This window comes from Pagrus pagrus (genome assembly GCF_965226575.1).
Source record: "Pagrus pagrus genome assembly, chromosome: 6".
In the NCBI taxonomy this organism is placed as follows: domain Eukaryota; kingdom Metazoa; phylum Chordata; class Actinopteri; order Spariformes; family Sparidae; genus Pagrus; species Pagrus pagrus.
This window is the reverse complement of record NC_140190.1, coordinates 13,727,377-13,752,194: the sequence shown is the minus strand read 5'-3', so window position 1 is coordinate 13,752,194 and position 24,818 is coordinate 13,727,377. Positions and strand designations below refer to the sequence as shown.

Here is a 24,818-nt window from a genome sequence, read left to right as displayed (position 1 = left end):
TGAGCGTTTGCAGTTCTCTGCCCGCTGTATATGACACAACAACTTGGCAGAAATGCATCTCACAGGCAAAAGGTCATCACTGAAGATGTGTCCAAGTTGCACCTCACGGTGTTTGAGATCCTAGATTAAATGCGTAATGTGTAGACTGCCCACCACACCTTTCTTTCTCCAATTTGTATTCTGACAAGGTCCATTGTTTCAAAAGTCTGTGCTCGGTTTCTCAGGTCGGTGAGGTTCCGGACCTGGACTTTGACATCGACATACCGTCATGGCATGCAGTGGACACAGGCAGCACCTGCACAGGTACAGCAACACATGTTGACCTCTGTGTGAGCATGGCTGCCACATTTCAGCATGAAAAATGGAAACCAGAGCTGAATGAAAAGAGTGTGATGTCTATTTGTTTAATATTTACATGATGTAAGCCATGCTGTGGCAAATTCGACAGGATAAAGAGGGTGCTAGTGTTGACATTGCAGTAGTCATGCACCGATCGACTTTTTTTCAGTGCTGATCTGACTCTGATACAGGAATTTGGAAATCTGCCAATACTGATACTGTTATATTATTATTATTTACACACAAAACAAATGTTGTCTTGCTTTGTTGCTGTGTTTCAAGAATAAACATTTCTCCATACTCAGGACATGTTAAACCAGGTATTACTGGCCAACTCAGCTGCAGACTGTCCCATGTTTTGTTGTAGCAAGAATTCTGGGAAACAAAAAAATATGAGGATTACTGTATACATTGTAGAAGTGTTTAATTGCTAATGAATGAATGAATAAATATGTGCAGCTACATTTTGGGAATGGGTTTAAAATTGCATTATTACATATTAATAATTCATAAAAATCGGCACAGGTATCTGTGATGTCAGTCCGATATTCAATGAGTGAATTAAGTCAGGTTTGGCAGCTGATACTAATATCGGATCTGATCCGTTCCGACTCTGCTAGTGAACCACATTCGCCTGCTGCTGATGATCCTAAATATATGACACATTTTCCTTTGTCTTTGTCCTTGTGTATCCAGATGGTGAGGTGAGCGTGGACTCTCTGTCACCTGCCCACACTCTGAGCTCCGTCCCCTCCCCTTCCTCTGTGGATGCCCTGTCCCCATACTCTTTACAGGTAAGTCACTGTTTTCAACTCTTTGTCCTTCTCAGTTTTCACCAGTTGACTTGTATTTCCAATGCAAATCTTACTTACTTGTTATTGGGTTGTGAGCATTTGCATATGCATCCCTTTTGGTGCGCCGTTTCCATCCAGATGGTGTCCAAACATTGACAGCTGCTCTTTGCTTTCAGATAGCGACACACACATACACACTTGAGACCCTTATTAACAAAAGCCTTAAACACCTTGTCACACTAATAATGTGCTGCCAGTCTGAGCTGTGCCCCGCCCCCTCGTTAAGTATAAGGTGCTGACAACTTCACATGCATTAGCATAATTTAGCAGGCAGATGTTTTCGCAGTGTGTCAAAACAAGGACAAGGGTCTCATCTTTGTCTGGCCACAACATTTGTCTGCTAACTGAATCACCCTGACTGAATCCAAGGACACATTTGTCTGCTTGAGTCTTTGAATATTGACAAGGACACTTGATTCATATGCTATCTCTTGTGTCCCCACTGCAAATCAAGCACTGTATATACTGTATAGTGTAATACAGTACAGGAATCGTATTTTGTCAGACAGTTTTCTATATTTTCCTTTGACATTTGTTGATGACTGATGCAACCTGAAACTAATCTTGCACAATGTGTTCATCTGTAGCCTGTTTGGATGACAATTACAGGCCTTTGTGCACTCGTAACAGAGCTTTGTACTGTGCGTTCTTAAGAGACAGAGCAGCAGAAGTGAAAACAATCTAACTTTTGTTGGGGTTTTATCGTATTTCACTGTACAAGTCACTGAACTACAACCATGCACTTGTTTATTGCTGATCTCTTAAAATATAGAGGTCCACTATCTATATCTAGTAGACATATGTCTTCTCTTCTTCCCCATCCAGGATGAAGCCCTGTCCCCACAGTCGCAGCTCTCTCCTGTTTCATTCTGCTCGGAGTCCAGTGGCTTTTCTGGGATCTCTCTCCCAGCTAAGAAAGCTCCGAAGAGGAGCAGCCAGACCGCACGAGGTGAGGCTGCAGCATCATCATGTAGTCATCTGTATTTGTACACTTAGTCCAAAAACCAGGGGAAAGTCTGTCCCTGGTTTGCAAACAAAGAGCAAAGAGAGATGGAAACGGCTTCTCTAAAGAAGAAAAATGTAGAAGGAAAACAGCTTCTTAAAAACACCCTCTAACTGTAAATGCAAATGTTCTCACCTGAGCTTACAGTCAGTCTTTCCTTGTATTTACATAAGTCCTGTTTTCTCGTCTTATCTTACTCCTTCCACCCCCGTCCCCTGACACACACACCCCAGCCAAACAAGCTCAGCCAATCAAGAGGCCAATTCAGATGGGCCCGAAAGTTTCCATCCAACCCAAACCGCTGATTACAGCTGTGCCCTTGGCTCATGCAGCAGCTCCCCTGCAGACCAAGACAATCATCATCCAGCCCCTTCAGACCACCATGCTGCCTGTGGTCAAAACATCTCCGGTCAGCATCCAACCAGCACCCCCTCCAGGTCAGAACTCACTCTGCAACACATTGGGACACATTGCCTCACATCACACCGTATTGCATCTGTGCACTAGATATGTTGGCAAACGGTTTGTTGTTTTGTAGTATTCCATAGGTCATTTTAATGTAGGGACGATATGATTTTAGTCATGTTGGTGATTTCTGATGAATTTGGTTGCCATTCTTGCTTAGACAATAATTTAGTTGTTGTGTTTTGGCCAGCAGAGGGTGCTTTAACCTTAGTTTTTGCTCATAAGTGATTTTCAGTCCTCACTCTGCCTGCTGCTCTGGTCGAGGTAAAGCATACTCTGAGTTGGGAGATCTTTACTTTTTGTATCCAAAATATGTACAAATCAGCCATCATAAATGTGCAATCACAACATTTTGTTTTATAACCACACATAAGCCAAAGATTATTTATGGGCTGCTGTGGGATTTTGTGTGTTTCGTGCATTAACGTCATTATTGTGTTATTCTTGTGGTTCACCAATCTGGTCAGCTCTGTGTGTTACATCAGCAGCACCTAGGCCAATGTAAATACTTATGTCATGGCCTGGGACCCAAGTGGGTGGAGTATCTGACCTCTCTTAACTTGAGTTTGAACTTGTCTGCCTGGTAGCAGCCAAGATGGCAGATGGCGAGTGCCAAGACATGCAAGTTTAGGACCCCAGATGGAAGTCAAGTCAGGCCTGCTCAGTGTTATGAGTTAGGATCTTAACACTAGTTACGGCTGAGGAGTGAGCCCTGTGCATCAGGGCAATGGAAGAAAGAAAATTGAGGTATTTACTGATGGGTTCACATTTTATAGAGTCTGACCTGAGCAGTCATGGATTTCCAAAGAACAACAAGGCTGACAGGTGTTCCTGAGACTTTTAATTTCTTTTGACTTTCATCCTCATGAATTTTTCTTAGATCTCAGATGGTGAGCATGGGCACAAGACACAGGGTTGGCACTACACACATTCATTAGCAGGACCGACTAACACTTCTACACAATTAGCACTGACAGGTTGTTTAGAATTGGAGGTGAAGGTTGCTGGGTCAGTGTGAAGAATGGTTCCTGGCAAAGTCTTACTGGGCAGGGTGGGCTTCGCTCTGCGAGGCCCCTACGCGAACAGGACATTTATAAACATGGACAATGTCTTGTTTTGTTTGAGATTTGACTTGTTTCTTTATTTCAGCTCGTAATCCATTTTGAATGTGGGCACATATGCATGTTTATGTGTTCATGCATATAAAACTTGCGCACCTCTCTGTTTGGAATGTGGAAGTTTAAGACCACAGGTCGAGGTGGTAAACATCTTTTCCACCTGTACTTTAAACACAGAGAGTCCTGTTAAATACAAGAGGTTAATGTAGGTCACCAGAGGTGAGGGGGGTTCAAGGAGCTAGACTGTACCATATGCAGCTGGATGCTGTTTCCACAACTGACTGACGTGGCTTCCAGCTTGTATATAATATTAATGTGAATATTTTTGTTATGAAGACAAATGTGGGATGAGACCATAAACACAAGAAACTGACAGACACACATAATCACATAATCATACAGTAAAAATATGATTATAGTATAACTGAGACCTGTAATTTTAAAATGCCTATGTGTTGTGTTCTCAGGATGTCCCATAGTGCTGTCTCAGCCGAGCCAGGTGCTACATATCCAGGCACCGCAGGCTGTCACCGGCAATGTGGTCACCATGCCAACGCTCAGACATGACGGGCCTGTCCCTGTCCCGGCTCCTTCATTGGTCTCTGTCGCACTTCGAAGCCCTTCGTCAGACGACGATGTGAGTCCCATCCATACTCTTTATTACAAGTCTCCCTACCTGTTACACTGTTGAACTGCAGATGCGAAGGGATTCCATCTACACGTTGAACAAATGAAAGGTTGTTTCTCGAAAAATCAAGTCTGTAGCTGTTGCACACATGACCCTTATCAACATCACCCTGATTTGTCTGCTCTCAGTGGAAGAGTATCTTTCTCTGCTTTATATCTGACTCTCATCTGTGGGAATTTTTGCTCACAAGCTCCCTCTGAGGTCAAACTCTTTAACTTTCTGCCTTACTAAGAATGTGTCCAAGCAATTTATTAGACAAGGCCTTTTAACAGGACTTCCTTCAAGAGTTGTGTTTGTGTGCATAGACATGCGAGGACTTGCCTGTGGGCACTTGCAGGCGGCTGCACGCTTGTACGTCGCCGCACGGACACGTGCACATCATGCATGCACTTGTCCATTGGGTAACTATGATGATGTGGTTGCCATGTTCACACTTGGTCTGGAACCTGTCCAACATAAACACTCTCATCTTCCCCTATTTTTAGTATTTATTTTAATTTCATAAACCATTAACTTTAATTTCTGCGTAACATGTGAAACTAAAGAGTTGAAGTAAAATCTTTATACGGTTTTATTTGTGATGGTGAAAGTTTTTTCCACACTGAAGGAAAAGTTATGAAAAGACACAAATTAAGCCTCAAGTGAAAAAATAACATGAACATTTATTTGTTTTAGGCAAAAACAACATAAACTTTAATGATTTTTCCCTTTGTAATGGAAAAAAAAACTTCTTTTAAGACAAGGATGCAGCTGCAAGCTTACCACACACCCTGACGTATTTTGTAGATTGAATTATTTGTTCCTCTAGTACTCATGATAGTTCCTACATTTAATATGTAATTAAATGAGTCATTTTTTTGTAAAAAATGTTGATGGTCGTCAGAATAATAAGCCCGGAAACTCGATGGTTTTCATAGAGCCACAAACAATCCACAGATGATCATTGTTGGCCTCTGCTTTGTTTGCACCTGTGGGGTTTGATTGGAACAATGTACGTTATGTAATTGTAGTTCAGACAGCTTGAATGGTGTCATAGAGGACATTACTCCGACAGAGGGTGGATCTTTCCGTGTGTTACATTCAGGGGTGATGTCAGGACAGCTGCAGTGTACAGAAGGACATGCAAAGTGAACAAAGTATTTGTCCATCGTGAATTCATTTCTTTTAGGTCTCAGTAATGTTAGCACAGGATAATATAGAACTTTCAGGGAATCTTATGAGGTACTCTTAAGTGCAGAAGGGACTGCCCCGGAGATTTAAAAGTTAAAAAAATCAAATTCAATCATAGTATGTTTTGTTTATGGTTCAATCTTGTGGTCTCTCAGTAAAAACTCCCCAATTTTCATGCGTGCTTGTCTTAGTTTTGGTGGGAGAGGTATTTTTTAAAGACCTGGGGCTTGTTTGTTGGTCTGTTTATCTGATTATCTTCTTGTTGTTTGAATGAATTGCAAATGCTGTTTCTGCTAGTCTGAATCGTCAGCCTCTGCTGTAAGTCAGAGACATGCCGTGACTTCAACGTCAGTGTTGTTTCAGGCTTGGGCCCCCAGCACAGCGGTTCCTGATGACTTGCTCTCAGTGAGTTGGGAAACATGTTCCCACTCCGTTTTCTTTTCCGTTTTTTTTTTGTTTTGTTTTTTTTGGGAGCAGAACTTTCAAATTCACAGTGTTCTCATTTGTCTACAAGCTCTGACGTGGCAGTGAAGCATCACTGTTCATATGGGTAACTTTTTTAATTAGGGAGAACCATGTGTGTCACATTTGTGGAACGTCTCCTAAATCAACTGCAATGATTGCGGTGGTGACACTGGGACGACCACAGAAAATGGATCCCGTTTTCAGATATCATCATCTCACCACTGTGTGGCCCTGATGCCATGTCTACGAATGTGAAAAACATTAGTCATAACCTAATGTCACAATGATCTATTTTACCCATCGGCTAAATGTCTTTTGACATTAATGATGTTTTCCATCAGGCTATTTTTAATGATTAACCTCAACTGCAATTTCACAAGTGGTTGTTGTTTTATAAATGGTAATGGCTGACCTCTGGCTGTAAAAATAGTCAGCCCCTGCAAAAAGGGCCTGAGAGGAACTTGTCCAATTATCACGGGTAGAATCAAGTCTGGAGAAGCACTTTTTCGTGCCAGACCTCGAGAACAATGTCGAGGAATTCCAAACCCCAGAGGCCAGAACAAACACGCCTCTCGGCCACTTGTTAGGGTAACCGAGTCAATAAAGTTTACACAAGGTGATTAAAGGGGAGGGACTGTGTACATTAATTGTGAGGGGGAATGAGCTGACACCTCCACTAATTTCTCAAGAGGGAAGAGTGGAAGTTTTGGTAACCCTTTCTATGAAGTCCAAGTCTATAATGCATTATCAAGCATTCACATACTTATGTTGTGTTTTAGTGCACCCATAGTGCTGCATAATCATAGTTATAAGCCATCATAAATATTCATTATGCTTTATAACAATAATCATAACACATTATAAACCATTTTATAATTATAAGGCCAATTATCAATGCTTTATTATTGCTGGTCACTAACTATTTTTTCAAGGATCATAATGGATTAAAATTGTCAAAGTAATACATTAATCATTGTATAACACATTCTAATCACTATTAAAATGCATTATAATGTGATTTTTAGTGGCCATTGGATGCTCTCGGTAAAGAGATGAACTCCCTGTGTTATAAGAAGGTGTTATACATTACAAGCTGGTTATAAATCATTATGTATGTTCATAATGCATTATAGACATGGGCCTCATATAAAGTGTCACCAAAGACATTTTTATGAAGGTAAGAAAAATTAAAAAAAAATATTTTTAAATTGCTGAATCTGGTTGTTTGATTTTAAAATGTACAGTTTGTAGTTTCTGCAACTAAAGGTGCAATTGCAACATAATATATAAAAAAATCTATTCTTTTTTTAAGACATTTTAATTACATTGTACTTTTTATATCTTGAAAGTGAGACTAGCTAAATGGCGGCATTGGTGAACAAATTTAAATCAGTGGAACAGTAGTACAAGTTGAGAAGAGTCATAAAATCTGTGACCCAGTGACATCACTTATACAGCAATATCTATAAGTTTGCTATTATTAGCAACCACAAGCCAATAAGAAGACTGTAGCAGGCAGCAAATTGTATTAAAGTGATGAAGGGTTTGTTTAAATGTTTATGAATTCAGCTTTGTGAGAAAGAGAATGTGTTGTTTCATCCTTCAAAAGTGACATAGTCTTGCTTAAGGTGGGCTTTCCCTGACCCACGAGAAGCTCTTGAGCCACGTCATGCTGTGCGGGTGTGTGTGCTAGTGTTCGGACGAGCCGCAGCTGTGTTCACTTTATAAGCTCACTGTGGTTTGGCTGCAGCTCAGTGGTGGGCCGGGGGATGTGTAAAATGCCTGTTAAAGATGGCATGCAAGTGCCAGGTGTGACTGCATATTGTATCTACAGTATGTTTGAGTGTGCCACCGTTCATGCTTACAGTACTGTATTTTGGGCTAGAGTTCGCCTATATAAGCCGGGGCATTAAACGGCTGCTAACGATTACATGCTACAGACAGGTGTTGTGCAGGACGAAGCATTTGCGACAGCTGTAAACAGCCATCAGGGATTGGACTGCTGTAATGTAATAAGCTCTTACACAACCGGGGATTTAGCTGCGTGTGTGTGTGTGTGAGTGCGTGCGTGAGTGCGTGCGTGCGTGCGTGCGTGTTTGAGACTGAAAAACAGCAAGGCCTGGAATTGCAGGTCTCAAGAATTCATCTCGTTCGCAGGATTGGAGGTTTTACAGGAGGGGACCCCAAGACTCCATGGGAAGGAGTCCCTTCCCTCCAGCGCAGAAGATTGTGCTTTCATGTCTTTAATTTCTTTTGCAAAAGTGTCTCGTTTCCAAATTGGGCTGCTCTGAATTAAAAATCACCTTGAGAAACGTCCAGGATAGACACAAGGGAGTTTGATTAATGCCATCTCAGCTCTCTGAAGCATGAGTGGAGATTGTTCAGGATTCTTCTGTGTTGACTCAGTTTTTGCCTTTATTATTCAAAACTCATGCAGGGGAGAAGGCTATCGTGGATGTCAGGGTGTAACAGCATTGTATCTTGTTGATTAAAACGAGGCTCTTAAGTTGAATAGATCATCATATGATGTGCTGAAAATCTGTTCAACATTTTAGCTTGCTGGACTTGGATAACTATTGAGAACACATCACACAAAGCTCCACTGAGTTGCAGCCATGACCTGTTGTCAAGTATTGAATGGAATTGTGAATTTTGGATGAGATGGTGGCGCTGGGGAGAATACTGACTGGATCTGACTGAGAATCTGAGGACATGCCGTGGTAGCCACGCCCGGATATCCTGCTTTATTGTCGACTCTTAGACCTAGTCCATACGTACATACTTATTTCAGGAAATTGAGTTTTTAATAATAATTTACAAAATGAACACTGCATACTTGAAATTAGCGGTTTTCTCATAGATTTGCATACAATTCGACTTCTTTCTGAAACCAGTGGACTCGCCCCCTGCTGGCCTATAGAAAGGATGCAGTTTTTCAGCACTGCTGCAGTACCCCGTCTCACTTTTCAGACCCGGAAGTTGAGTCCACTTATGATACTGTTTATGAAGAATACCAGTTTCTTGACTAACAGTCACCTTAATACCACAAAGCAAAACAGCTGCAAGACATTAGTCAACTAGACCAATATGCTCTCTTACGTTTTGCTCTGCTTCTACATGTGTAACCCGCAGTACTGAAAGAAGAATCAGTTACACACCATGTGGACTTTAAAATGGAGATTTATGAAAATGGAGTGCCTTAAAAGGGAAATGCATCAAGAATTCAGCATCACAGGTTGACAGTTATTTCACCTGTGGAACGCAGGCCACAGTTATTAGGTGTTTATTACCTACAGTAAAATCAGGACACGTTTTCACCTGAACTTGTTAAACTCCCCTCCCATTTGGAGGGGTTAATGGTTAATCACAAACTTCCTCCTGGAGTAACCCTTAGGATGCTGAATGTAAACCTCAACAGCAGTGTGAGAGGCTGGGATGGGTTGGCTTGGCTTTTTCTTTTCCCATCAGAACTTTAATAGTTTGAGTTTGGACCAGCAGCCCTGTTTCCATCTGTTCAAGTGAGGTTAATTGAGAAGTGCCACTCTGCCATTTTGTTCCCCCCTGCCCCACATTTTCCTCCTCAGCCTCATTTTGGTGGTGATGTGAAGTTCCCCCTGCTCTCCACTCCCTGGTAACTGCTTACTTGCAGCGTTCCCAGGCTCAGGCTAGTGGCACAGCTCCCAGTTTGGGCTGGGAGACAGAGGGGTTTCTCAGGAGACAGAACACAAATACAGGGATCCAAATAACTTAATCACCAGCGGGGCTATTAGGTCCAGGATCTTAGAGACTTACCCCGGTGTTTGTGTTTGGAGAAGGGCAGTAGAGGGGTAGCTGGGGACTGGATGGTCAATGATGGTGTTTGAAAAGTCACCACAGCCATGGGTCATGTTAATTTGCGAGAGGTCATGCCAAGATATTTGCCATTTGGGTTTGCGTGCAAAACTTTGTTTTTCAGTTGTCACCTCACCGACCTTGAGTGGATTGAATCCCATAGGTTATCCTTACAGGAAACAAGCTCTAAAACTGCTCCTTTCTTGTTTATTTATTCACTCAGTTATTTATTTATACATATGTATCATCGTGTGTTTTGTTTTCGCTCGCCTTTTCTGGGATTTAGACAAAAAACAAATGGCATTTGTTTCAGTATCTCTGACCGTGACTGCTTTCACATCTAGAGGCTGCTTAAAAACAGAAGGGATAAGTTGTTGGACTCATTGCTCCAGTGATTGGCACATCTGGTTGAGGCCGTCTGCATTACCACCATTAACTGGGTTGGAATGTGGATTGGAGCGGTGATACTCACGCCATAGTGTGACAGTCAGTCACATTCTCTGTATGACTGCATGCACTGAACCGTGACGTCCTTACCGTGATGGTTTGGGATGAATACATGTACCGTTACATCCCTAATCCAGACGTCGAGCATAAATAGTTCCTGTGTGTTTATGTGCCTCAGATGTGAATCCATTTGTCAAAGCATGACACACTCCGTAAACACATCCTTCTTCACATTTAGAACAGAGGCATGGCAGGCGACCTCTGGACCTCTCAGAGGATGTCAGTGTAAATATTTTCAAGTAGAAGCTTGATCATGTGCACTTAAGTGCTCTTTGGGGCGATGTTAAAGCCATGATTTGTTGCAGAGGTGTCATTAACCATGCGACACATCTTGAACATGTTTATTTATTGTTCTATCACCGTAGTAAACCAGAGCATCAGAGGCTGGCTGAGGTGTTCTCCCGCTGAGAATAAGTCGACCCTGGCTTTTATGTAGGAGCCCCCTTCCCATCTTCCAGGTACTTTCTCAATATGCCATCCATCTTTGAAAAGAGGGACACTGGAAGGATAAAAAGTAACCACAAGTGCAAACACCTAGAAACACCTGCCGAGTCAACTTTGGCCCGTGGTCCCCACTTTGGGCAGCCCTGCTCTACACACTAGTTTGGGTGGTTCCACAGAAAAAGATTTCTTATGAATGAAAAGCCTTTTACCCATACATCTCTAAGAGCATAGATAAACATTATGTCACACTCGTGAGAGGAACCTATGATCTACAACCCAACAGGTGGCTCAAGGAGGCATTTCATTGCATTCTTACGATAACCACGTCTCTCCTGTTTGGTGTCGAGTGAACATGACATGGGTAATGACCTATGTCATAACATTATTCTTATGTCGCTCTTTCTATCTTTGTCTCCCTCTCCTTCCAGTCCAAGGTGTGCCAGAGGCAGCAACGCATGATAAAGAACCGCGAGTCAGCTTCCCTTTCTCGGAAGAAGAAGAAAGAGTATCTGCTCTCGCTGGAAGCTCGCCTGAAAATGGCGTTGTCTGAGAATGCGGCACTCAAGTGTGAGAATGGCAACCTCAAGAAACAGCTGGAGGACATGCTGAGTGAGGTGAGAGGCTAGAAGTAGCAGCTCTGCTAATGCATCCACACAGTCTAAAGAGAGCAAGCCTAGAGAGTGGTCCTTCATTACTGGTATATCTGTGATTTGTAGTTTGTGATTTAATGTGACACCTTTCTTTCCCTGCAGAATACAGTGCTAACTGCAAAGGCCCCCAAGAGGAGAGCTGTGTGTCTCATGGTGGTGCTGGTGTTCCTCGTGCTCAACGTTGGACCAATGAGGTCAGCATATGACACATAATGTATGACTATGGATCTGTCTATGACTTGAACTGTTCACACAACAGTTTGATTTAGTGTCTAAAAGCAAAGGCACACTGATGCAGAAACTGTGGATGGAGGAAGGTCCCTGGAAACTGTAACATGTTGTGGATGCGCAAGAGTTTAATTTCTGGAGGCAAACAAATGGGAAGCCTCGTGACTCATTGTGGGAATTTCGCCTCTCATGTAAGACATTACGCAAAAATGTTTATTGAAAACATGCAGTGCAGAATATTTCCCATTGAAGCAATATGTTCACACAGACCTGCTTTACCCACATTCAGACAAAGATAATTAACACATTGGCCCAAAAACTTAAGCTGAAGTTGTTGCACAATCTTTTCCAAAGGTTGAGCTAAGGCTTGTTCAATTCACAAAGATCCCTTTGAAGCTTTGAGCAAAATAACGTGACTTCAACAATCGTGTGGTACAATCCAGAATAATGTAGTCCAGTAATGCACATACTGTACAAGTCCTGATGTAGTTGGTAAAGCAGTTGACGACTAATATCTCATCCGGGCCAAGTGGCTCTTGTGTGTATATTCCATCTCTCTGTTGTTGTTGCCAGAGTTTATAAGACTTGGTGACTAATGGGTGAATAAGTCTCTAGACAACCTGATGGGTTAGGCGGAAAGTAAACATTTACCATTTGCAAGTGCAAAAAGAAAATCATTTCAGGCTCCAAAAGAAGTATAAGACATTTGTTTATTGCAGTTTTTCTCATCTCTGCATGTAATATTAACAACGGTGACAAATTAAGATGAGTTATGTAAAATTTCACTGGGGAAAGAGCGCTGATTCCACCCATCTTAGCAGATGGAGACGTTGTGTAAGCTCACAGTCCACCTCCAACAGTAATGATGAATTCTCTGTTCTCATGTTATAAAAATGTTTGTTTTCTCCCGAGAATATTTTTCTCCTCAAAGATGCGAGCATCTACTTGTCAGATTTGTTTGCTTTGAAAGTCTGCATGTGCTCCGTGCTAGGAATGTGTTCGGTCTGTCGTTCTCAAGAGCTTTAACATGAAAAAGTTTCCTGGGACCCATAAATGAGTTTGCTTTCGCGACTTCAGTGGTTTTCACAGTGGCTAAAGGCTGTGTGTGTGTCTATACCTGTGCTCACATCTGTGTGTTTTGTGTCAGGGCTCTCCTTTGGAATGCGAAATATGCCTGCTTTTGAGGTCGGATCCCTTTGAAATGAAAATGCCACCCAGTGTAGTAATACCATTGAAAGAGACTGTGTGTATTTTTGCTTGTGTGTGTGCCCCGGTGTGCTTTGGGTTATACAGTCTAGATCAGAGTTCAGATTCTGCTTGTGGCTAAGAATGAAAATCCCTCCTGTGCGCAGGATGTGGGATACATGGAATTTGGCGATTGTTTCAGTCCAGTACCCAGTTCTTCTTTTCCCAATTTGTCCTGATTTGACCTCACCTGTCTTCCTTCCTCACCTCACCTGTCCTCTGTTTCATCAGTCTGTTTCAGGGCGGCTCCAAGCATGAAGTTTATTCCCCGCAGCCCAGCGGCAGACACCTGTTGGGTTTCTCCTCAGAGCCAGAAACAGAGGCCATGATGGACTCCGATCCCCTCAGCAGTGGCCCCTCTGAGATTGCCGACAGGTAATGAGCTCAACGCCCCACCCCCGACACCTTTCACAACACGACACCATGTCAGCGGACCAGGATGCACCTGTGCCGGGGCTGAGTCCAAAATTGTACAGCTCATTACGGCACGTGTAAACATGTGCGCCAGCCGGTGACCAACTCTGTCCAAACGTCTACCTTTAAAATGCCTCCAGGCCTCTGGCTAGTCGGCCAGCAGTTGTGCTTTGAGTAACAAGGTGGGAAATTGGGGTCAGGCCTTGTTTGACATTGCCAGTAACAGTTTATTTTTCTAAAGCTTTATATATTTTTCTTTCTTTTTTGAAATGCAATAGAGCCCCAGCAGTCTCATTTGTAAATTGCATAAATAACATTCTTGTTTGGTACATTACCTGCAACCCCATGTCCTGAAAATGATGTTTTGCAAGGTGGTCAGAGTGTCCGACGTCTGCGCGGCATTGCCAGCCTGTGTTTTCTCAGATCGCTGTGTAGGGTATGTTACATGTTAATGCATACCATTCAGCTCTAGTATCAGGTTTCCCTACCAGCATACAGCCAACGCAGGCAGGAAGGAACACATTAGCCTTTACAAAAGGGGTGACAGCACCAAACGCAGCACAGGGGAGGATGACGGGGGAGATATGCAACCTAATCTTCGGGTCTCACTGAACAGGAAGGTGTGTGTGCGGGAAGGTTAATACGGGCCCCTCGGTCAGAGTTATGATCAGGCCCCTGCGGTCTGACATGTCGTCTCGCCGAACCATTTTCAGAGCGTTTGGAGACGGGAGTGCGAGGTGTAGTCGATGTGTCGGCTCTGATCAGGGAGGCCCAGGGGAGGTATTACGTCGGTGGCAGACGTTTTGGTAACAAGCGCCCTGCAGGTGGGCACTGACTGTGGACAGTCTACATCATCACCCTGAGGAACACAATCATTCATTCAGGTCTAACCGTTGTAATTAAATACACAGTAACGTCTGAGGAGGAAGTCATTGACTGCACTGTGCTGCTTATCCATAATGTTTGTGAACCCACCTCGTGGTGACCCTGACTGTTGGGCTGTTGTTTTCATCCGTCATAATCAGACTGGATTTGAACCTTCAGAGTGTTAATGCTCTCTTCTCTGTAGCATGTTTGATTATTCTGAGCAAGCTCGTAGACATATCACTTCAGAGTCTGTGTTTTTCCCTTCTTAGTATTTTTGTGCCTGCATTCAGCAACTGAAGCTCTGCCACCTCTGCACATGTCACGTCTCGAGAATTTGAATCAATAAAACTTATTAGTAACCCGTGAAATTCAACAATGTCCCCACATTGAATCCCCACTGGGTTTTCTTTTGGTGCCATTTTTCTTCCTGTTACTCAATCCGTTCTGGGTGTTTCACCTCCGTCAGTAGGCAAGCAGCCATTTTGGCTCTCAGATTGCATTCAAAGCATATTCCCAACATGTGGAAAATATTTTTCACAGATATTACTTACATTACATTGATTTGAGAGCATCTGAACAGCCTTGTAAAGTTATCACTTTCCTCCTTGTTTAACACCCTCTGTCTGCTCTTTTTTTGCTTGTTGTAGCTCTGAGGATAAGGCCCTGATGGTGGTGAAGGACCCCATCTTCCTCAGACCTTCTCCTCCCTGCCAGCCTCCTGTAAACAGGACCAAGTGCTTAGAGTAAGTTATGAAACATACTTTTCTCCTTTTGCACAGATCACTCAGATCCTAGCTTGTATGTAAAAAAAACAAAAACAAGGCTAATATACGTTGATTGGCAGGTTGGCCCACGAGCTGAGGGGTTGGGTCCACCGTCATGAAGTGCAGCAGACCAAATCCAGGCGCATGAGTAACAGCAATCACAAACCCACCAGGACCATTCTGGTAAGTCCCAGCAGTGTGTTCTGGAAAACAGGAAAACACGTCTAATGGGCCGTGCAAAAAAGAATGTGATGTTCAGTTTGTGCAGTAAAGCTTACAAACTAAAATTCACTTGAATTTAGGTCATTCATTTTAGCAGAAAGGGATTTTTGGCAAACCCAAAGCCTCTCTTTCACCACTGTTTCACCTCCCCTCACACCTTCCCCTTTTTCTGCCTCTCATTTCTCTTTATTGGGCCGAGTTTAATCCGGCAGCCCTGAGAAAGTAAACACAACACTTAGAGGGGGGCTGTAGGATTAGTGCCCCCTGCTCCTTTTTTCCATCATTTTTTTCTAAATCTGTCAGAGTTAGTCTAATCCGCTCAGAGATGCCCAGTTTGTATATACCCATTCTTCATTTTACTTTAAATAGAAGTGTAGATGTGTTTATTTCTCACCTGTATTGAGCTGTTTCAGCCCTACCATTAAGTCCTCCCATTATTTCAACATATGAAACCTTACAATGCTGATCATTGTAAACTGTAGGACAGGAATGTGGGTGCGATGTTTGGAATGATGTTCAGTTATAAGGTTTTGAACGGAGCCTGTATTTATGCGTCAGATGTAGTTGCCAAGAGTTTATCCTGCTCTCTCTAATGGTTAGTTGAAGCGAATATAAAGAGATTATAGCTAATTCTCTCTCATTTTTTCCCCAACAGAAAACAGAGAATAAGGAGGCTGAGAGTGCCCAGATTGTGACCGTCCAGTACACAGACACAACAGAGGAAAAGTGAGTAAAGGCCCGTCGCAATGTATTTGTCTCAGATTCACACAAGTTATTTCAAGGTTTCAATTGTGTTTCTTACAGACAATTCCCATTCGATTTTTAAAGCTGCATTGAGCCTTTTTTGACAGCTAGAGGGCAGAGCACTGTGTAGATTTCAGAACAAATACACTGTCGCGACTACTTGTGTGGTAAGACAATAACGTGTTGTGAACTAAAACCGTGAGCTGTAATCTGTTTAGAGCTGCAGACGGGAGTGTTTGTAAGCAGATCAACACAAATAGATTATGTAAAGCAAGTATAGACATAACAATGCATTACAATATAACAATACATAAAATATACAGTTTATGTTTTATTGTTGCAAAGTTGTGTTTGACCAAAGTGGGTCCTGAAATGGAACTTTACTGAGAAATAACATTATGGTTTCTATTGCAACATTTTTGGCGTTTGCCAGCTTTTGAGTTTTTACAATCTGATTGATTTATGATGCAGTGATTTTAAAGCATGACCTTTGTACACTGCTGCTGAGGTTTGGTGGTCAATAAGAGCCTTTTTATACTGGAGTGCACTGTGTAGTTTAGATCAGGCAGATGGAGTGAATACTTTTTTGGCCACTTATAGTTTTTTTTTCCAAGTTGTAAGTCTAGGCGGCTGTGAAACGTCCAACGCTGCAGGACAAAGGGGAGAAATCAGTTTCAGCAGTTAACCTCTGCAAGGCCACCATTTAGCCTGAATTAAAATTTAAATATTGCCATTTCAAGCATGATACCTTGTTTTTTTTGCTTCTGCCCTTTTACATTACATTACATGCAGCTTCCTCTGGAGCTGCAAAAGGCTTTATACTACTTTTTCACATATGCAGTAGTACTGCCCAAGAACTGTAAACACACTTTAATATGTAAAATCGGTGGAGTTACCCTTTTAATTATCGATTAATCTTCTAGTTATTTTCTTGATTAATTGGTTGGGTTACAAATAAGAATATAAGGATAAATAGTCATCAAAATTTCCCTCAGCCCGACATGATGTCATCTAGAGAGGATTTGTTTACTGTCATGTAAAACAAGGTCAACGAGCAGCACGAGACAGATATATCAAATAATCTTAGTGTTTTGATAAACATCTGATATGAAAACTGTTAAAGGGGCTCAGTGTAACAATTTGTGGCAATTCCCATGTATTAATCACTTTTTTTTTTGGCCATATTTGATGAGACCTTCCCAATCTAAGTCCAAATGATGTGACCCCCTGCATGTTCTCGAATTCTTCGTCTCGGTGCCTCTCTCCGCTCCACTAACAGAGAGCAACAGTAGCTAACGTAAGTTTAGAAACGGAGTTCAATAACATAAACTAACGACCAGCTTCCAGCACAACACGAAAGTTCCACAGCGCTCCTTTTTAAAGAGTTTTTTTTGCATGAAATTTGCCAAATAAAATACATTTCTCCGGCACAAAACATGGATTATCAGCACTCGACCAACCCTAACTTAACCCGAACCCTAAACACCCATATTGTTTGAATCTGTCTTTCTCCACATTCCTGAAAATGTTTGTTTTTTTTATATTTTTTCCCATATTTGTCTGTAACCTTGTTACTCTTTATCAACAGGAACCCTGGCAGCGAGCTGCAGGTATACTACGCTCCTCATCACACCTACAGCGACTTCTTTGATGAGATCCATCGTCGTGGCGACACTTTCTACGTCGTGTCTTTCCGAAGGGTAAGTTCGGTCCTTCACAGTGACTTGAAAGGGGAAATGGGCGGCGGCCTCGCACACAGTGTCTGACACACGGGTGAAATAGTTCACATAAAGTAGAATTAAAGGGGATTTCACAATCGAAGTTTTTACAGCTCAACACTGATTTCATTGCATTTGTGTCTGTCGTGAGATTTCCTTCTCCCAAACTGGCCTTTAAAAAGCGACAACTTAATTACATGAAGCGTGACCTATGAATCATTAACTATATTTAATAAGCCTGTCGATTTGAGAGAAAAGTGCACGGTGGGGGAGGGGATGACTTCTACACGCCTGACTACCCCTTTTCAGTCCAGTTTCCTTGGTTCATTTGCAATCATCAAGACCATGTTTTAGATCTTAGGGCATGAGACCAGATGTCACTGTTCACCTACTTGGTCTTTATTCATTTGACGGTTTTTCCACATTCGAGACTCTGAACCTGTTTTTACTTTCCCCTCTTCATATGATTGATCTTGGACATCATGCTCAGATAGAGTTCTGTGATTAGTTTTGGTTTGCGTCTTTGAGTGCTTTCCTTTCTTTTCAAAATATATATTTACAGAGCCCCTAATCTTGCGTCCTTTCATTCTTAAGATCTAACCAAACAAAAAGGAAATGAATATGCTGTGTGGGGGGAAACACATTACAGTTTGTGTTATGATAGGAAGCGTCTGCTCCATCTTCATCAGCTGTGCCAGATAACACTCATTTACTTCCTCTGGAAATGAGGATATGTTTCTTGGTCCCTGTTCCAAGCGCATATGACACTCGGCACCTCAGGACACTCTGGGCGACGTTAAGCCCTTAAATCCTCAGGATTACTCAGTGGGGTGGGAGTTTTGAAGCATGTGGTCAAAGATCAGGACCTCTTGTCGCCAAGCAAGTCACAAAGGTTTGGCTCTGAGTTGGCATGGTGACAGCACTGACAATGGTAACAATGGTGTACCCGAGTTGGGGGGCCTCTACAGGTCAAGTAGCCATCCTTCAGTTTCTGGTGGCTTTGTGTTGCATGAGCTGTGGGTGTTATAGTTAAAATAAAAGTAACACCACGCTGTGTATCTTGGAAAAGCCCTCAGTGATGCTTCAGCTCTTAATCAAGCACAGTTAAACAGAATATTAAATGGAACCTCCTGAGCTCTGATTCTCGGTGACCTGTCCTGACCAAATGTTTATTCGAAATGAGTTATGCTGATAAATAAACTTTTATTTATATAATTTTTACTTTAAAGTTTTGATTATTTTGATATTTGATCTGTAAATGCCAGAAAAAATCTTATCTTAGAATGTTATTATCCAGCCCAAGGTAATGTCTTCTAATTGCTTGTTTTGTCTGACTTTCCATCTTACCAAAACTCAAAGCTACGAGACAAAAAACAGAGAGAAAAAAAGTTCATCTTTTTTTGCTGGAAAAAAAATTACGTAAAGGATGAATCATCAAAGTCATTGCTGATTAATTTTCTTTTGGATGATTAATCGACTAATTCTTTCAGCTCCATAATGAGGTGTGATTTTTGCAATACTAATTTAAGAGCTTAAGTGAATTAAATATATTTTAACAAGAAGTCAATGTTACAGTAGCCAAAAAAAGATGCCTTGTTGGGTCTGACAGAAGCAATAAATAGTAAAAGACATAGAGCATAGATGGCAGGCCTGTAACTCAGCGTGGCATTTTTATTTCAGACATTTGTAGCACAAACCTTTGTCAGCTTTTCTCAGTTAGTTTATTTGCCTATATTTTGTTTCCTGGGTTTCAGGGTGTGTGTGTTTGTGTGTGTGTCGGGAAAAGCGGGTGTGCTTTTGTTTTTTTTGTTCCAGTCGCTTATGACAGGACTGCCAAAGCTCTGGATCAAATTTGGAATTTGTTTAGACTTTAAATCAGATCACTACCAAATTTCACTGTTGTCCCTCCTGGCAAAAAATGTTTCATCTCTGCCTGTTCCCATCCTCGCCAGCAGTTGAGTTCATTCTCTGCAGTTTGTCAGAGATGGCCATGCTCCGGTCAAGTCCTCGACAGATACATTACCACCTGTGGTTTTTGTTTAAGTGTGAAATGAGGTGAGGCGATGGAAAACATAACAAGAGCAAAATATGGAACGGGTCTTACTCCTCCGTCATTTTGCGGTCTTGCCTCGCCTCTCGTGATGTTTTAGCACCTGTGGCTTTATGCAAGTGTGCATTGAGGTTAGGTGGTGGAAACACTGGCTGCTTTCACTCTGGACCGTATCCAATGAGGTTCAAGGAAAATTCACCTGTTGTCATGGCAGCTGCAGCTGTTGTGTCAGCTTGTCAAGCTCGCCGGTCCCCTGATGATGAGCAGTCAAGTGATTGGTGTTTTCCTGCCACTCTCCAAACACAGTCGAGGCACCCTCTCATTCATTTTTAGCATCCAGTACTCCCTTTGGTGGCATTTAGCTTGTCTTTGATGCCTTGCAGCTCCATGACCTTATGCTAGACCGAACCCTTTATTCTGAAGAAACACTGCTAATGATATGAAACTTTCAAGGCATTATCAAAAACATACGAATGCCTTCCATGTACGTTCTGTTTTTCTCAAAATCCACATCGGTATGTATCTCCTCATATCTCACAACTCTTCTACTTTGCTCTTTCCTATCGTCTCGCTGTAATCCCTTTCCCAACCTCAGACCGTACTCCCATCTGTCATCACCTTGACGCAACTCATTTTTCATTTCGCCCAGACTGGGTTTTGCAAGCCAAGTTAACAAGTTTTCAGTTGGTCTCCTGGTAGTTGGAAAGCCACAACAAGCTCCAGTCCTGCAGCTGATACAGACCAAATCATGGTGATTTTTCTGCAGTCTCACTTAACTCTTCTTAAAGAGGCACCCCATCAATTTTACAAACTATCATTTTTGACTGAACTCGGCCAATTGCTGTGTGGTCTCCACCAGTCATGTGGGGAAGTTCATAACTGTTTTGCATAGAGGCTTCATATATGAAGTCAAGGTAATATCTGTAATACATTATTCCAGAGATATTTAAATTAAAGTTAACCGAAAATAAGACACATTTATTTGTAAATTGTGAGAATTAAAAAGAAATTATATCAGCCTTTAAAGGTGCTATTTTTAAGAAAAGTAGATTTTTGAGTCTCATTCCCAACTCGTCAAATAATGATGCTCTGGGATTGTAGGACGGGTCAACCGCCGTCCCAAGGCGCCACATCGTCCTTATTTGATGAGTTAGGAATGAGACTCAAAATCAACTTTTTTTTGTTTCTTTTTCACAAATAGCACCTTTTAAAAATCCCCTATTGATCGACTCGTAATGTGAAGTACTACTCGGACTGTAACACCAGTTCCATTATGGCTCTGGGAGGAGCTTTTCTAGGCTTGAAAAAGTAACCTTGATGATGTCAGAAGGGTTATCAAAAGGGTTTGGGCTTGAGAAATGTATAAGAGAAAGCCTACCTTCCAAATTGGATGAGTAAAGTTTAAAATAATTATTTCTTTATAGAGTTGTATTGAAATGTAGAATCCAACGTTTCTGGAGATTGACCCATCCAAGGAACTAAAAATTGGGACATCTCCGCCTCTATTGCTTCAGTTTTGACCATTCTGTCATTTCAGTGTCTCCTGCAAGTCCCACAACTTTATGGAAGCGCAGTACTACAGTAAATCCATGGACTGTCCCTTTGATTGTGCTCAGAGAAGCAACTCACTTGTCATCGGTTCTTCTGATGTCCCATCTCATTTTTAATTTCCATGAAGTTATTTTTAGAAATCTTTTTTGATTCATAATTTCCTTTATGCCTTGCAAGGCAGATGGAATCAATCAATCTGGAGCGTTAGATTAATTTCTGCTGTTAATTCTAGCAGAGAGCACCTCATGCGGCTTTCATTCATTGGTTGTGGTATGTGGGCTGCTTGAGATGTGCGTGTGTCACATGTGTGTTTGCACATTAGCATTCCTCTCCACCACAGCTCCTTCTGAGAGGATGTGCTCGGATTAAAACCTCACCTCTCACTGTCTAATGAGTTGCACAAAAGCTATTTTAATAGTTTTTGAACTGAAGTACTTTGCTGATTAATGCCGTTTTGATCTCAGACTTCTAGTGGATTAACAACTGGATTAATGCTTCAAGTGCCTAAGATGACAGTATTTAAGAGTTCGAGTGGTTTCAGTGGTTTAGTTGATCAGACGAAGCATGAAAAAAGTTCTCAATGTGAAGAATTTTGTGACTAGAAAGGCCCTGATGGAAATAATTGCTTCATCCTCAGGCCTTTTAACCTCCCAGATGACTATTGCATCATTGATAACTTGTTGTTGTGAGTTGTTAATGCAAGCCTGTCACTAGGTCTTGTCCTCAGAGTTATAAACTCCATAATCAACGGCTGCTTTCATCCAGCCATTTTATTCCACTTCCAAATGAATATATAAATGTATTTTCCTCTTGATGACTTTCTTCTCTTTGTTTCCAGGATCATCTTCTGCTTCCTGCCACCAGCCACAACAAAGGAAGTCGACCCAAGATGTCCGTGTTGTTGCCAGCCATGAACATAAATGGTATGTACTGCAGCACAGACACAACAGTTGGGGAGTTCTGTCACTCAACACAATGCAACAGATGAGAGGCGAGCTGGGTGCACATTCAGAAACACGTCTCCCCACAAGAATGCATTACTTGTGACCTCAGAAACTTCTAAGACCAAAATAGAGCACTTTTGCTTTTTAAGCCTTTTAAGGTGATGCAGATTCTTTTTTTCCAAAATCTACCTTCATGGATTGAGAGCATGTGTTGCCTGTTTAGCTTAGATTAACATTTCTTTATAGTTTTTCTTTGCCAAAAACTGTCTTTGACAACTTGTTAGTCGAAGGTCTTTGCTCCCTCCCTGCCTCCCTCCCTCCTTCTGAACTCTTTGTGCTCTCTGTCATGTCCTTCAGCCTCTGATTATGCTCTCTGTTGCATTTAGAAAAGCTGTCTGTAAAGCCACTGACCAAACCACACACAGACACACATGTAAAAAAGAATTACCTTTTTCAATATGATCATTTTCTTCTGATCTTGAATTTTTTTTTCATATATTTTGTACTGAAAGTTATGAAGTTGTGACCTGGGCAGAGACTATTTATTATTATTACTGTATTAAAAAGCCCAAATTGCTAAGACAACATGTAAAAGACTGCCCCTATGCCAGCCTAAAAACAGAATGTGACCACATCACTAAATACCTGCAATGCTTGAACTGTCTGCCTGCATCCATCATCTATAAAGTACACTACAGTAGTGGTAGGGTTATGGTTAGGTTTAGGTTAACCCTAACAAGAGCAAGAAGTGTTATTTATAAAAACCATCCAAGCTATTATCATCCAGATCTGTATTTGTATTAAGGGAAGTAATGTGTCCATATTACTGATGTTTGTGTATCTCTTTTTTTTTTATATATTTAGTGAAAGTACCAGCATTCATCCCGACAATATTGTGGCAATAACAATATCGAGCTATCAGGTCAAAAATACCGTCCTAGCATTAATGAAGTTCTTCTGAGGAGATTTCATAATATCGACATATACATTGTGTTTTGCGATATAGAAAAGTAAAGTTTCTTGATATTATTTGAAAGCTAAGTCGCCCAGCCCTACATGCCAAGTAGGAGTACTTTAGCTAAGAAGTAATGAATGAGTATGTTGAATTATTAATCCAGACATGTAGGACTTTTGGTCTTGGAACCCTCGGGGAAATGTAAGCACTTTGATTTGCCACACAAACATTTATATCATCGTTGCACACGATGGCTGCATGCAAGTGATGAAAAGTCAAATTACAGGTCCTCTTCAGATTATAGAGTAGAAACATGGCTCATTTAGACTGCTTCATTTCCTCCTAAAGAAAACAATTGCTGTCCACAGCTTGTAATAGTGGGTGGCAATCAGAGTTCACTTGGTTTGTGGTTTGTTTTGGGGGGGGGGGGGTTTCCGCCAGCTCATTTGAGAAGCAATCACCCGTTTATTTGACCACCTGCCCTCAAAAACAAACCCATCCCAAACATTTTAACACTGGTACACATGAGATACGCCTCAGTATGCGAGCACTTTGTTGGAAAACTCTTGGAGTTTGATTGGCTCATTTGTTGCCAAATTGTTTTTTTTTATGAATAATTTAAGCGTACACGTGTTTCTGATTTCCATGAGCTCATCATAGCTTTGCTCCATGATCTTTGGATCTGCTGGATCATCGATGGAGAATGTCAAAGTCAGGTCATCTGAGTTTTCAGTGGAAAGAAGTCTTTTGTCCAAATACTGCAGGCTTAATTATCAGGTGGCTTGATTTTTACCAAGCCTGCAGGACAGTGATATAAAAAGGAAACCTACTCCAGAGTGTTTGTGTAGGGTGTGAGCAATTAGGAAGACAGTCTGTTGTTGTTGGCTGTTAACCCGGCATTTTTATCCGAAATCTCCTGGTTCTTCTGTTATCTCCCCGTCTCGTCTGTGGCAAAGCACCAGCAACAGATTTGATTAGTGATTCAGCCAATTTAAGAGGAGTGAGTCAGTGGAATATGAGCCTCTTACTCAGCAGGGAAGACATGGCCATTGGGAAATAACCTCTTTTTTTCTGAAAGGGCGGCGTTTGAGATGAAGATTGATGAAGGTAAACATTGTTCTTGGTTGGTCTTGTCACGGAGGAATGTTGAGGTCCGTGCCGGTCGGATGGCCCATTGAAATAGCGGTAAATAGTGAAATCCAAGACCTCCTTTTCAGCTAATTGTTGAAATGGGCAAACAAAGGTGGCATTCAGGGAGAGATATCGGGTCTGGAAAGATTCTTGTTACCTCAAGAGAAAGGGTCTTCAATTTGCATGATCTGTCATGGATGCCTGCAGTTGGCCACAAATTCAGAACCAAAAGCCTCCCGCTTGTTCCAGGCATTCGTGTGGTTGCATCTAATGTGCCGGCTGGATCCTGTGGTATCTTTTGAGAGAAACGACTTGCACCAGTTTTACGTTGGCACAGATGCATGATTCAGTAGAGATACAGTAGCTTCAGATTCAGTTCATATGGTTCCTTGTTGACCTGACAGCAGGGACTGTAGTTAAAATCCAAGCCAACAGAGGCTGACATAGAAAA

The 24,818-nt window shown here is 41.8% G+C and overlaps 1 protein-coding gene across 2 annotated transcripts in view; it reads left to right on the top strand.

Moving 5' to 3' along the window:
• Positions 1–24,818, top strand: part of atf6 (activating transcription factor 6) — a 33,391-nt gene that overhangs the window by 2,109 nt on the left and 6,464 nt on the right. For both annotated transcript variants that reach the window (XM_084355818.1, XM_084355819.1), the window contains exons 3-15: positions 225–303; positions 1,036–1,133; positions 2,019–2,142; positions 2,430–2,633; positions 4,247–4,416; positions 11,313–11,498; positions 11,637–11,728; positions 13,239–13,382; positions 14,936–15,031; positions 15,133–15,235; positions 15,930–16,000; positions 17,607–17,718; positions 22,176–22,260. In XM_084355818.1, coding sequence (XP_084211944.1) covers positions 225–303; positions 1,036–1,133; positions 2,019–2,142; positions 2,430–2,633; positions 4,247–4,416; positions 11,313–11,498; positions 11,637–11,728; positions 13,239–13,382; positions 14,936–15,031; positions 15,133–15,235; positions 15,930–16,000; positions 17,607–17,718; positions 22,176–22,260 — 1,564 coding nt within the window. The remainder of the gene's footprint in view (positions 1–224; positions 304–1,035; positions 1,134–2,018; positions 2,143–2,429; positions 2,634–4,246; positions 4,417–11,312; positions 11,499–11,636; positions 11,729–13,238; positions 13,383–14,935; positions 15,032–15,132; positions 15,236–15,929; positions 16,001–17,606; positions 17,719–22,175; positions 22,261–24,818) is intronic.